The 14,909-nt window shown below is 34.0% G+C and overlaps 1 protein-coding gene across 3 annotated transcripts in view; it reads left to right on the plus strand.

Moving 5' to 3' along the window:
- LOC132696714 (neurexin 1) overlaps window positions 1-14,909 on the plus strand; it is a 157,579-nt gene that overhangs the window by 111,875 nt on the left and 30,795 nt on the right. For all 3 annotated transcript variants that reach the window (XM_060661705.1, XM_060661713.1, XM_060661721.1), the window contains 3 exons: window positions 5,984-6,143; window positions 10,073-10,301; window positions 11,934-12,042. In XM_060661705.1, coding sequence (XP_060517688.1) covers window positions 5,984-6,143; window positions 10,073-10,301; window positions 11,934-12,042 — 498 coding nt within the window. The remainder of the gene's footprint in view (window positions 1-5,983; window positions 6,144-10,072; window positions 10,302-11,933; window positions 12,043-14,909) is intronic.

Raw genomic sequence — 14,909 nt, forward strand, 5'->3', positions numbered from 1 at the left:
GAATTAAGTTCATCGATGCATTATTGTTGAGTTAGTCCACCTCTAAAGTTGAAAAAAATATTGCTTCCGATTAAGTTCCATTTTTAACAATCACTTTTTTTTTAATTTATCGCAAAAAACACAAACGACACCCTTTCGCCAAAACATAACTGAGTAAACCTAACTTCAAAATGTCAAACTTCCCTATAAAAATGTTGGTCGCCAGATGACAGGACTAGTTTAAGAAAATCCCGAAATATTTCCATTTTGTAAATAGAGCAGGAGAACGTACTAAATAAATTTCACCGAAATGTACCGTAATCCGGTCAAATTAGGCTTAAAGGAGTAATCGAATCATAAAATATCCAACAAATATTTAAAACATAAACTGTAGATCATAAAAATGAACTAACCAAAACTTTTAGTTTCCTCGGTAGTATAACTCACTATCTATCTCTCTATTTGCTTCACGATGATTATAAATATTGATATAGGTTATTGCTAGAAAGTGTACATCTGATTTTTGGGAAATGTTTTTATCTTCTTCTTATCTATCTTTAAGTCCTCTTCAGCAACGACGTAATCTTCTGTTTCTTCTGCTTGCTGGTTGTTCATAATGTGTATTGAACATTCGAGCAAGAACTTGTAACACTAAAAATATAAGCTACCCCTAAGAAAAGAAAAAGAATTACTTTTGTAAATAGTTTGATGTTCGACAATTTACGTTGTGGAAAAATACTATACATACTTCATTATGATTATTGACACTAATAATTAATTAATTCTTATTTTATGCTCCCATTTTAATCTGATTCGGGACTCAAAGACGACTTCATTTTTATTCTTGATAGATTTTAATAAATTGTTCAAATCAAACTGAATAAATCGTTTCTCCATCCACATATTTATCCGTTGGATTCAAATATTCGAGCAAGGATCTCCAAGACCAATTCTATTTTGTGTAAGTCTTGATGTTCTTGATGTCTCCTAATCTTTCTTCCAGAATGTTCTTAAATTGTTCAAATGAAGTATTTTCATCGATATCACATTAATCTTCATCTGTTGGATTTAACTGAATATTCGAGAACGTCTATGACTAAAAGTTATTCATTTAAGTCAATCGCAATAACCTAAGGTTTATGAGCTTTGTCTAAACTAAACTAAAACTTTGTAAAAACTATGTTGATGACCCCGTTATACTCGGCGACCCTCAAACTGACACCAACATCATTTTTTCCTTTAAGCTGAGTGCTCCAATAACCCCAAGAGCTGCTATTTTCCAAATAACAATCCTGTTGAAGTAGTTAATCATCGGACATACTCTTCTTCTTCTTATTCTTCCTTTTTTAAAGAATTATCAGAATCTTCCGTAACCAGAGCCCTACATTTATCTTCTGGAAAACAAAGAATACGGGTTTTTAATAATACCATTGTCATTTGTTTTTCCAGTATCATTGCTAACTTTGTGGTATAACTTATTTGAAACTCACTATACTTAAAATTGCCTTGAAGGTGTGGGATTTTGAAAGGTTCAGATAGAAAACGAATGCTAGAGATGTCGGAAGGGAAATATATAAGCTATATAATATATAAGATATTAGATGCACTGATGAAAGGTGGAACGAAGTGATCGTAGAATGGATCATAGGATGGGAATGGATGGAGAAGAACAGAGACAATTAGGCGAGGCCTATGTTCAATATTGTACAGAAGAGGCTGAATAGATAGAGCGTAGATGAGACGCCTGACTTTTTCTTCCAAAATCTTGGTCTGAGCATTCTAAAGCGCACTTCATTAAACACAAAGAAATCTGTTTTCAGGCCGATCTTGACTTTGCTCGAAATTCTTACTACACGATATCTTAAAACAGTTCAACTATTAGTGACTGTTTTCCAAAATACCTTAGCTCTAATTTACCATTCCACATAATCATGATTGTGGCTCAACTTGAATTAATAAAATAATTGCCTGCTTAAGGATTTTCAGGAAAATATTTCACTAATCAGGTTATACCTTTATTACTATTATTATTATCAATTTTTTTTTACGGTTGCATTAAGTATGCGTTACCCTTTAGAGATCCTTTTTATTGGAATGCTTCCATTTTACATAATTTACTAGCAAAAATAAAACTAAAAACTATTTTTGTAGCTAATGCAATAATAAATAATGTAATGTTTTCTTCTATTTCTTCCCTGCATTGATATAATACGAGCCTTTATTTGTTGGATTCAATTGAAGAAAAAACAAATAAATGTCATCTTAAATTTGGTTGTTTTAAATATACCTACAAATACCTCTGTTTTCTAAAATATTCCTAGCGAGGTGTATTCAATTTCGGGTCATTTTGCTTATCGGTTGGAACCCCAAAGCATAGCGTCGTATGCAGTCGTGGCACAATTTTAACCACTAAACACTCTTTCTCCTGCGATTTTCGACTCTGACTTCGCGTGAATCGCTATAGCAAAAAAAAGCTTGATCGAAAACAATTTCATCATAAAAACTCCCCCTGCGGGGTTAAATATAAATAAAAGCTAAAGCAAATGATTAATGGTAGACGTAATTTGGAACACGTAACGGTTTTAACCGATGGCATATATCGATATTAATAAAGTTAACACGCGGTTTGAATAATTGCTCTATAATTTACACAGGGTGGTCCGAAGTGGATAAAACGTCTTCTTTGAGAATATTTCGAAGAACGGTTTTGAAACATGTTATTTAAAAAATAAAAGAGAAAAAGAAACATTTAAAATAATTCCTTGTCAACGATGTACATCATACATGCCATTTTAAGAAGCTTTAAATATATATTGCGTTTTATAAGGGTCAATAATTTTAATAAGAAAATTTCGTACGTCTTAACTTTTAAGGTACAGAGTGGTAAAGTTTTCAATAATAAAATATATTTTTTTAATTTCTGTAATATCACTTACCTGTATATTTTCGCAAACATTTATGGTACGCCACTGATTTCTCTTAAAAGAGAAATTATTGTTACAATCTCCAATTATATCTCGAGAAATTTAATTTTTTCTTTTTTTTTTTAATTTCGATGTGCGGTTTTCGCCTAAAACAATAACAATATCGTTAACATGACACCATGCAGAGAAAATTGTTTTTGTTTTTAAGTGAAAACCGGACGACAGACTAAAAAAAAATTAGAGATCAAATCTGGTCATAAATGAATGCAAATGTCTTTATAGTTAGTAGCAGTAAAGAAATACTTTGGTTAATTGGGTCGCCACTGCACTGACTAAATCGAAAACTATTTCTGTGAAGAATAAAACATAATTTTTTTTACCAACTAGTAATTCCTTCAGAAAAAAAATTTAAAGGACTGTTCTTTATACTTTTACCGTTTCAATGCAAAAATACAATTTCTTAACAACAAGATAAATAATAAACAATTCTTATTTGTTTACGTACTTCGCACTCATACTTCGATTTTTTTAAGTATTTTAATAAAACAGATATTACTTACTTAATAACAATTCTCTGTTTGCCATTTATTCCCAGCTGATAATTTAATATTCATTTGCATTTTTTTACTACTAATTACGTAAAGATTCTGTCCGAAACCGCCATCTGGTGACGAAAATAAGAACGTAATGTATTTAAAAAACTGTCACTTTCTAGCAAGTGCTTTTAGTTAAATTTTATTTCGTTGTGTAGTTACAAATGATTACGATGTAAAATAATTTTCTTAAAGTTTATTTTTATTTGTGTTTACACTTACTTGCTCTTTTTTATTTTTATTTTTTCTTTGCTTAGAACTTAGAACAAAAAAGAAAGAAATACAATAGAAAATAAAAACGATTTTGAGGAATCAAATTGTACAATATTTCGGTAGATCTGGAGTGGTAACAAACTATCTAAAAGGTTTAAACTTATACTCCTCTAAAAATAAAATCCCTGTTTTTGAATCAAATGAAGCTTTTTACCATATCGTCCAGTTCATTCGGAGAAATATAATTACTAGTTATTATGTTCAGTGCGATACTTCTTATGTATGAAAAAAACATTGGAAAAAAAACGCCATTAAAGTCTTACTTATTTCCTTCCTTCCTTATTTACTTACCTGCTTATTTACTTATTTGCTTACTTACTCATTTACTTACTTACTTATTTACTTGCTTAATATTCCAATTAGTGAAAGCATCACCCTTACTCGAACAATCATTTTGTATTCTTTCAACTAATTAAAAGTATTTAATCTATCTTCAAGGAATATTCGAAAGAAATCTAGATTAATTGTATATCATACATTCCCATTACTGCTCGTTCTAGGTCGACCCATAAATTCAGAACGATCTCCAAGACGTTGGCAACAATTCCCCGGACATTTCGACGTCTCTCCAGAAATTCATCGTCGCTTTCGTGCCGCAACAAGTCATTGCAATCACTTTATTAAGTTTGCGAGAAAAATGGCGGTTTGTTTGATTGTTTGTTTAGCTCTGCTTCTCGACGTCGTCGTCATCTCGCTCACACGCCCCGATTCAAAAGCGGGTAGAAACTCAAAGGGCGGGTCTGGAATACCCACCCCATTACCGAGGCGTTTGCCTTATTGTTCATAATAACTTCCTTGCAGCGTTTAGAGCCGAATATTGTATTTCTCCGCGAAGCGTCTTTTGTTCCCCCATTTTTGCATATCATTTAAGGTAATGGAGAAGTCAAATTTAATACCGCTCTCTGTGGTAGAAAGTTTACTGTGACCAAAACCATTATGATTGTCTGTGTGGTTTTGTCAAATAGTTGCCGATTTCAATTGGAAGAAAGGGAGGTGTTAAGTTTATACCTGAAAGTTTAAAACAGAAACAGAAAGTGAGGTTTTAGGCAGGTTCGATACAGTTTTTGGGACAATATGATGCCAAAAAGCCAATTTTTGGATTGATATCTGTTCGAAATCAAGATGAAAAACAAACTATTTGTCCAAGAAAAAGACTAATAAGGATACCTTTCCTTGCCGATTTCGATCAGTTTCGAGTCGGATTTTTATCTTACTTATTTTATCGAAATCTACATTAAATCCACAGATGTATCTTTAAAGTCCCTCTTTTTGGAACAAATGATTGGTTAGTTTTGGCTTTTCTGCCACATTTAGCTGTGAAACGGCATCTAAACTGCAAATATCAGCTTAAAAAATCAATCAATCAAATAGTTGCCTGCCTTTATAGATTTCAGTCAAAATCATCTCCTTCGCCACTTATTTTACCAAAATCTATATTTATGCTTCAGATATTAACTTGGAAATCCTTTTTCTGGGACAATTTGTTTATTTTTATTCTCGATTTCCAACAAATTTGAGTCGAAATTTGCTTGTCCGGGACATATTGCAACTAAAACGGTATCAAAAATGCAGATACCAGCTTAAAATCTTATTTTTCTGTGTGATTTCGAACTGGTTTAAAATCGTATGCTAATAATTCTTCTATGCTAGAAACATTAGTCCATAAGATATAATTTAAGGGTACACTTGAAGTGCTGAAGATTAGGGCTCTTAATTTTATCTGGGAGACAATTAAAAATGTTAAATTAAAATAATATTTCAAATAATTAATTGGAAGCTGTAATTATAAAGATTTGCCGTAAATGGTGAGTTATCTTTTGTGATAAAAAAAATCCATAAGTGATTGAAGCAAGCATGGGTGACAGCAGCTGCCTTGACGGAAAAAAGGCCGACAAGACTCGGGATGGTATAGCAGCTCTCTTTTGGATTATCCCCGGTCAATTTTTAATGTAACACATTTTTTATATAGCAAAGGTGACATTTTTTTGTTGATAGAAGCGATGATTCGTTGGAATGATCATCAAGGGTTGGTTTTTTTGTTTTTAAAAGAGGTCTGTTAGCCGCGAACCACTCTCGAGCCTGTAGTAAAGTTTAACGATATGACGTAAGAGCTACTTCTTGGGTGAAATTTTGATTGTATTAATCGAGGAAAAACATAAATGAGCCATGAAAATGATAAACGGTCCCAGAATAGAACGTTATGTTCATTTTCAGGTTCAATCCGCACACTATGCCATACTCAACCTCAACAGTGTCCGTCGCAGCCCTGCCTGAACGGCGGAACTTGCATGGAAGGCTGGAATCGGTTCATTTGCGATTGCACTAATACCATGTTCAGCGGCCCGACGTGTGGAAAAGAAGCAGCCACGCTCAGGTAAGTTTCGATGTTCAAGTGCCTGAATTAAATACCTTCATACAGCCAATGTAAAATGGGGTGGAGCGCCATGTAATTAGTTACTATTGGAGAAATTGCAAATACGTTTCCCCATTAAGCGATCCGTTAAAGAAATTCTAAACTTCCCAAACTGTAGAGCAAACAATTCTTTCCTGAGCAGCAAGTTTTCTCATACTCGTTGACGAGTCTGCCGCCACATTTTGAAGTATTCTTTCTTTTCTTCTAGCGGTTTTTTATTCCTTGGCCTCCCTTGATTCATGTTATCAGAATTGAATGATTTTCGCGATATTCAGTGTTTAAATATTCCTGATGAGCCATCACAGTAGCGGCTGAATAATAAGCTCTTTTAATAAAAACTAATTTTTACCGGATTGTGAGAATCACTTTTTCAACAAACAAAGAAGTAAAAATTAACAACAATATGGCGACCTACTGTTCGAACTGGTGTTTATTTAGGCTGGAGCACATTCCGAATGCCTATGCAGTTTCGTCCAGTATTTCGCTCGCTATCCCGGATATTCCGGATCGACTTCCATGCAAACATTTTTCAAATTTTTTGTTCGATCGGTTCGACATCCGATTCGATAAATTTGCATTAACTTTTAACGGGGCGCGTGTAGAGCTAGCTATCTTTAGGTTTTCGATTCCGATCTTTTTCGCCCATTCATTTTGTTTGCGTATTCAGTTTGAGGCGGCGTTACAATGGAGAAAACGGAGTCAGTCGCGCGTGGAAATATTTTTAATATACCGCTGGCGAATTTAAAACGGGAGCGTCCCAAGGAAACAACGACGTGATATTTGAATAACGCCGAGTAAAGCCGTTTTGATGGAATACCGAAGATATACGGCGTCGTACCTGACACAGGATAAACACTACACTGAAACTACGAAAGGATTGTGTCTAAAATTTTAAGGGAAACGCGGGACGAAAACTAGCAGATGATCTGAGATTAATTTATAGTATAGTGTTTTCGCAGATAAATGGTTTTGACCTAATGACTGGAATAAAAGAGAGTGTGTGTAATACGCCGGGCGAAAATGATTAGTATAGCAGTATTTTATTTCGTTTTTTAATATGAGAAAACAATAAAAACAAGATTGCTTTCCAAAATTGTCGTTGAGCGGGGAAAATTCGGAGAGTGTGGCGAGGACCAGATTTTAATTTCAAAAGAAAGCCAATTCGGGGATGTTGTTATTGCTTGCATTGCTTTTCTGTCGTGCTCCTGCGGACCACTATGGCACTTTCGCAAAACCAATGTCATTTTATTGTGTATAAAGTATCCTTCACATCTCTTCGAACTTCAAAGTTACGGCAAACTTCGGTAAATATTAAAATTTGTACAAATAAAAGCGTTATCGATTGATATTTTTCCAAATATCTCGCACGCCCTGTATAATTGACAAAACTTGAAACTCTCTCTCGATACAGTTTACGATACTGCTCAGATCAAATTGTCCCATCATTAGCAGTTTTTCATTTATCGCCAATACTTTACCCACAAAACGGAAATTTAAAGGAACTTTTAGATTTTTTTAGATAATCGACACACCTTGTATATAATTCAATGTTCGAAATAGGGGTGATAGCCCTGGATCTCCCACGTCTCCTGGCGTATGATTTTTTCCATAGAATAAGTGATTTTCAAGAAAATACTTGTTTTCTGAAACCATACAGTACGCCGTAATAATCAATGATTAAATTTTCGAAATTTTGAAAAAATACTTCGCGACATTTGACTGCAGCCAACTTATAAAGTTTAAACATAAACTTGTCAAATCAGAAGTCGATAGCTGCAAATTCTAGATACCTACTAAATTTTATATTAGAGCACGAAATATCGTGAACCCCCGTACAATACATGGATACGTTAATTAAGAAACTGCCCACTGAAACACAGCCTTCTAGTAATAACCAATTGTTTTTAAAGGAATAACCCAGTTTCTTTCCAAATTGAAGACGCACTTTGTAAATGTTTACAAAATCTCGTCCCTCTTTTCGTTCAAAATTTTTTTCGATATTTTTCATCGAAGTTTCAATAGGTCCCGTTAGGAAACTAAATTCTATACCTATGCCAAGTTTGAACTAGACAACTTTAAATTTCGGAAACTGTTCGTGTTTCATAGCGATGTACGAAAATCTGCAAAAAAAAGATGGAGGCCAAATTTGGATATCCTAGTTAATACCGATACTTTCGCAAAATCGATGTAATTTTATTGTGCGTGTATATATTTTAACCAAATTATCCCATGTTTTATTGTTTTTCATGGACTGCTAATCATTTACCAACGAAAACGGCCATTTTCAGGTTCTTTTGTCCATAATCGACACACTTTGTATCTGAAGAAAATGCCGGAAATAGAGTTTATAGCCCTCGATCTCCCACGTTTCCTGGTCCAAGAATTTTTCCAACAGAGTAAATGGTTTTCAAAAAGACGTTTTTTCTGAAACCATGCAGTACGTTGCAATAGTAAATAACGTCATCGCATCTAGATAGAGTGCAAGAAATAACGATGTCACAGGGACTTTTTTAAATATCTCAAGAAACGTGTGTGTTGGGCGAAAACCATAAATACGAAACACTGTTTGAACCGAATTTATTTATTCCCAAAAAAAAAGCAATTTGTTATTATCTTTTTGATTTTTGTCTACAACTAAAACACGCCGTATATAATCGAAAAATTAATGAAACAAAAGTTATAGTCATGGATGAAAATAACGAAAAAAAAATATATTTTTTTTTAAATACTTGCTGATATTTGATTCCACCCAACTTCTATTGTTTGGATGTGGGTAGGGACTTTTAATTGTTTGCTAAATTTGAAGTCGATATCTGCAAATTTAGGACACTTGATATATTTCTTATATAACACGGAGTATCGGGAACACCCTGTACAATAGGTGAAAACCTTAAATACAAATGGTTTAGCTGTCTGTATGGGCTATATCATAATGTAAAAGAAACTGACATATAAAACATAGTATTTCTGATATAGCCAATTTTCAATAATAGCATGACCCATTTTACAATTTTTTTGAATTTACGGCGCACCCTGTACGTTTTTGACAAATTGTCGGGAACAAAAGCTTACGGAGCCGAATTTTTTCAATATAATTTCCGATGCCCTCAATTTCAATAAGTTCCGACGAGGAATCAAACTTCATATGTGTGCCAAATTTTAAATCGCTTCAAATTTCGGATACTTATCGTGTTTCATGGCAATGTCGAAGAAAGGATGGCCGCCATTATCCGATAGCCGCCGTTTTCAAATATCTTGTGCACCTAGTGGACTGTAGAAAAAGAGCAAAATTTGAAGATAAAACATTTTTTAAATGTTTTATTTTTTTTTGTAGCTCAGATACACAATGGGGGTTATTTTTTAAACCCACTTGTTTTTCAAGTTTCCTCACACATGAACGGTTAAACGAAATGAACAAAGTAGATATTGAAAACCAGTGTGAATTATTGAGTTTTCCAAGTGGACGAGCTGTAACAAATTCCGATTTATTATTTTGACAATTTGATTGGGGAATTAAAAAAAAAAACAAAACTACAATGAATGAACTTTTTGAACTACGGTCTACAATAACTCAGGCTTGGTTCCGACGGACACATTTGAAAATCTGGTCTTTTTATCCAGCTTTCGAATATCTTGTAATATACGGACTAATAGCTACGTAGTCGGACGGCCATCCCCTTTGATTTTTTCACAGCTTAACCAATAAAAATCAGGCGCGTCATCCGTCAGAAAAACGGTCTGGGATAAAACGGGAAGCGAAAGGGATTTCCAACAGGATTTTCCTTTTGGCGGATAAGTTTTTATTCGTTAGCGCGCCGCCCCCAACCCCCTTTTCGTTTTTTATTAACGGCAATTTATTCTCCCGCCCTACCTACCACTTATGTATTCAGTTTCAACGGATCGCAACACATGGCCGTAACAATGGATTCGGAAATGGTAACGCAAACGGAAGATATTATATTGAGATTCAGGACGAGTAAGCCCTTGGGATTGTTGCTGATCTCGTCTACGGCCGACACGGGCGATAGGATCGAGTTGGCCGTGGCCGCGGGTCGAATCAGACTCGCCCTGCGATTGGACGTCAAGGAGCGGAAAAAAGAGGACCGGGAAAAGGATAAGGTGAGTGATGCTGCGCTAAAATGATATGCCGGCCTAGATCGTTATGCGGTATTTGCGGATTATTTCACCCGTCATGTTTTCTGATTTATTCTATTTCTACCCGAGTAGCACATAAGTTTTGTTATTCGACTAAGTAGTTATACGAGGTGTGTTCAAAAAGTTAAGGTTTTAAAGTTTTATCAAGAAGTATTTAGTCATTCGTCAAAATTAATGTTGTCCCCTTTAAAGTAATCCTACTCCGGATGTAATACACTTGTGCCAATGTGTTTTCCACTAGTAGCGATTTTTTATTTTTCTCCTAGCTAGAGCTTGGAACTTATGACAAAGAAAGTGCCAATGTAGAACTTGCGGATTCAAGTGACGAAGAAAATACCACAGAGCTGTCCGGAAGCAGTAAAAATATTAAGGCGAATGAACGCACGACTTCCTGTTATATTAGTCATTTTCCAAATACTAATCTTCAATAACTTTATTTCCGTTTTTTAGAAACATAAAAATAATTCTTTTCGTCGTTCTCACAAAATGAAGACGCCATTGCTAAGTTGTTAAAGTCCCATACAACCCAGACTGTTTTAAAATGAAACGTTGCTATGCTGCTATGAAATTATTTTATGTTTTCCGTAATGCTGTTTATAGCGCGTTTGTGGTACTTGGGTATGGTCTATTTCGGACACACGTAGAGTAGAATAATTACTCTCAGACTACTTAAACCACTTTCATTGCAAAAGTCTTTAAGTTTGTCGGGTTTGGTTTAATTTACGGGTGAAAATGATGTGCCAAGTCAGTCCCGAATTCTAATAGATTTTTTAAGTTGAATCCTGTTGCGTAAAGGATATAATTTTGAACATAACGGTCGTACTTAAAAAAAAAGTTCTGCACGTTTTATTTGATTGCACTCTTTATTACAAAAAATAGTAAACTTAATAAAACTGCTCAAATTGCCATTTTGCGTTAAATTTTCAAATTTTTTTTTGAAGGTTTGCGAAGATAAATGTTAGTTTTAGAATCTAGAATTCAGTGGAAAAATCTTCTCGATTCCTTCTTCGTCGGTTGTTGATAAATCCAACTTGCAGTTTCAGTTACACTCTGAAGAAGCCAGCAGGTAGATTGACGAAATGTTCGCAAATTCGATTTATTAACAATTTACGTTGAAGGAATATAGAAAATTTGCAAATGATACTAAATAGCTTTGAATAATTTACACTTCTTTATTCGCTTCCTTGAGATTCTAAAATGTATTTTAAAAAATAGCATTCTTGATTTTATTATCGTAGTTATCCATACAACATTTTTATAGCCTACTCTATTTTTTTTCAACAATTCATACACTAAATCTGTGTACTAGTACGTAGTTACTTGGAAAGGTATCTAAAAAGTGGCTAAAATGCGCAATGAAATGTTTAAAACTATATAGGGTGTTCTACGTAAAAGTAAAGATAGAGATAAATATAAAGAAAGATTCCGTAACTGTAGTGGCATATTTTTTTCAATATTTTCTTCTTGTACCTCAAAAACAAACCGGATCAAAAAAATTATTTTCTTGTGATAATAATTAATCACGTTAGATTGCGAGTTTTTGAAAAATTTATACTAGCCTCGTTTAGGTATAACGGTTCTGTATAACTATTTCAGATTTTACTTGCTGGTCAAAATGTCAACGACAACGAGTGGCATACCGTCAGATTTTCGAGACGTGGTGCCAACCTGAAGCTGCAATTGGATAACCAGTCACCGATCCGAGGTTAGATACATAGATCGAAAGATATTTATTTCGCTTTTCGATACTGCATATAACACATATATGGGTATATTAAGCACGTCACATCACATTAGAATACAATGTTTAAACAATACATTTAAAAAAAATCATCTACTGAATAACATGAATAGCACGTTTTTTTTTGCTAAGAAGACCCGGTGTGCAAAAGTGGCTAGACCCCAATAGATTATACCGTAATTTATCACTGATTGAAACAGCCCATAGTACACCAGCTCTAAAACTTCAGTGGTTATCGCGACACCATTCATTCACCCTCTTGACCCATGGTTCTGCGGCCACTTTTAGATTAGCTCTGTTATTATATATTATATATTATACAGTGCAAATAATGCATCTGTATTATCCTGATTAAGATCGTTAATAAAACCCTTAAACCCTTGCGTCCATATTTTCCAGTTTTTTTAAGAGCGGGCTATGATCGACAGTGTCGAATGCGCGGCTCAAATAAAAAAATAAGCCTAGTGTTATTATTAAGGCTGTCGTAGATATGCTGCAGAGCATAGTCCAGAGCTGTACTTGTGGAGCGGTTGGCTCTGAATCCATTCTGAGCATTAGACATCAAAAAATATTTTTCAAGGAACCTCAGCAATCTGTCATTATGACATTGACGAGCTACCGGGCGGTAGTTCTCTATGTTGGACTTATTGCCTTGTTTTTTAAAAATATGTACGATTTTTGAGGTTTTTAAGGCCTGTGGATACTTGCCCTGAAGGAAGCTTAAATAGACTAAATATGATAGAATAGGAGCTAAAATATCTTTAATGGAAATCAAAAACCGATTCCAGATGATTTCTTACGGCACATTTTTCCAATTACTTGTTTTATATCTATTGTTGTAGTAGGGTAGAGAAGCTTAGAGCTTGAGTGTATTTAGATATTGGGCGTTAGATTTTCAGGCTGCTTGTTATTATTAGCAAAATCAGCAAAAAAGTTTCACAGATTTTGTATCCGTCTTGAAGTGTTTCACCACCAACGGTTATGTTATGTTAGTTAGAAGAGGATTTACTTTTATGGTTACTTTTATGGTTGCTATTTTCCCCGACTATTGCCCAACTTTCATTACTTATGTTATCAGATTTCATTAACCTTAAATTGTGGTGAGTTTTCTTTGCGTGTTTAAGTTTTTTGTTGTAATAGAATTTTAGTTCTATGTATTTTTTATTATATAGATCATTTTTCATTCTTTTATTCATTTGATGCATCTCATGTACCGCAGCTCTCTTAATTCTCTATTAAACCAATTGGTTTTTTTCCTGTACAATTCTTTTCCTTTTTTTGTAAATGGAAAACTTGACATAAATATTTGTTTTAGTTTTTCGTAAAAAGTGTTACAATTTTTATCTAAGTCGTCGGATTGAATATTGTGTCGGATACTAAATTTATAAAAGAATTTACGTTATTTTCGCAAAACTTTCTGAGAAGGCGTTCTGTACAATTATTATGATAGAACTCAAAAATGAAGAGCTGAAACGCGTGATCAGAAGCACGTGTCTACAACCAAGCTTTCTAGACCGGTAAAGTCGAGGAAAATATTGTAAGTATATTTTTTAGTATTTTAGGTTGTCTGTTGTTTTCAAGCAAGTTGAAGTTAATGTCGCCGGTTCGTATGCAGCTTCTAACATTATTGAGAGTTTCTCTACAAATGCTTCGAAGTCTCGCTTTGGAGATCGGTATGCAGAGAAAATTATGATACATTCCTTGTTAAGCTATAATTTTATTGAACACATTTCAAAAGTTTTTTCTTCAGAGCTATTAAATGGAATTTTTGAAAAATGTAAACTTTCTCGACCCAAGATACAGATTCGCCCTTCACTGCAACTAGTTCTCCAAAAATAACTAAGAACCTTATAATCTAGAAGTTTAAAAAAATTAATGTTATGATGCTCTGAGATACACAGCACATTGACGTCGTGGTTATTTATTATTGATTCGAGGGCTTCTTTTTTGTTTGTGAGACCCCCTTGAATATTAAGCTTCATAACTACGAATTCGTTAGGTGTCTCACCGTCTGGTTTAAAAAATCCTCATTTTAGTTATTACTATTACCATTCATCAGTTGGTACACAAATATCGCACCTACCTGGACACCCGAAAAGCTCCTAATATTTGAGACATCAGGTGCTTTGTAATTTTGATATTTTCAATTTGGCCTCCAAATTTGGATAATAACGGATAATTGCAAAAAAAAGGAACAAAATACAGCGTTAAGTTTTATTTTAGAAATTATAGACTTTAGTTTTCCTCGAACATAATTTTTCTTCCCAATTTTCCTGCCTAAATTTTCTCTTGTGGTCTTCTACCTACATTATTATAATTGCTCTTTGCGAAAAGCAACAAAATCGCAAATGGAATATACGGACGCTTCAAGCTTTAATAAAAGCGGAGCAAGTTTTCTGGATGGAAAAACTTATTCGATATATTTGAAACTTGTCCAATGAAGGAGCCAGACTTTGCAGGGGACGATATTTATACTTTATTTGGTTAATGCCATGTTAACCTCTCTTTATCTTTATTTATTTGCAAAGTTATTGGTTACTACTACCTGATACTGCTACTACAAAAAAATAGTCTATATGTGTGCTTCTTTTGCGAAATTATTCGGGACGGGGGATAGGTAATAATTCTTCCAACATGGCACGTCCTCCTTATTTCCCAGACTTGTACTCTATGAAAAAACTCACGAAAAAATGCGATAGGTTTTTGTGACATATTTAATATAACTTATTTAGGACATATTTATTACCTCTCGAGTATGTAAAATTACATTAAAACAAAGGAAAATCTGGAAAATATTACATAATTATAATACGCTTGTGTGGAAGGAAATG

This window comes from Cylas formicarius, unplaced genomic scaffold, assembly GCF_029955315.1.
Source record: "Cylas formicarius isolate icCylForm1 unplaced genomic scaffold, icCylForm1.1 PGA_scaffold_10__41_contigs__length_53128322, whole genome shotgun sequence".
NCBI classification, from domain to species: domain Eukaryota; kingdom Metazoa; phylum Arthropoda; class Insecta; order Coleoptera; family Brentidae; genus Cylas; species Cylas formicarius.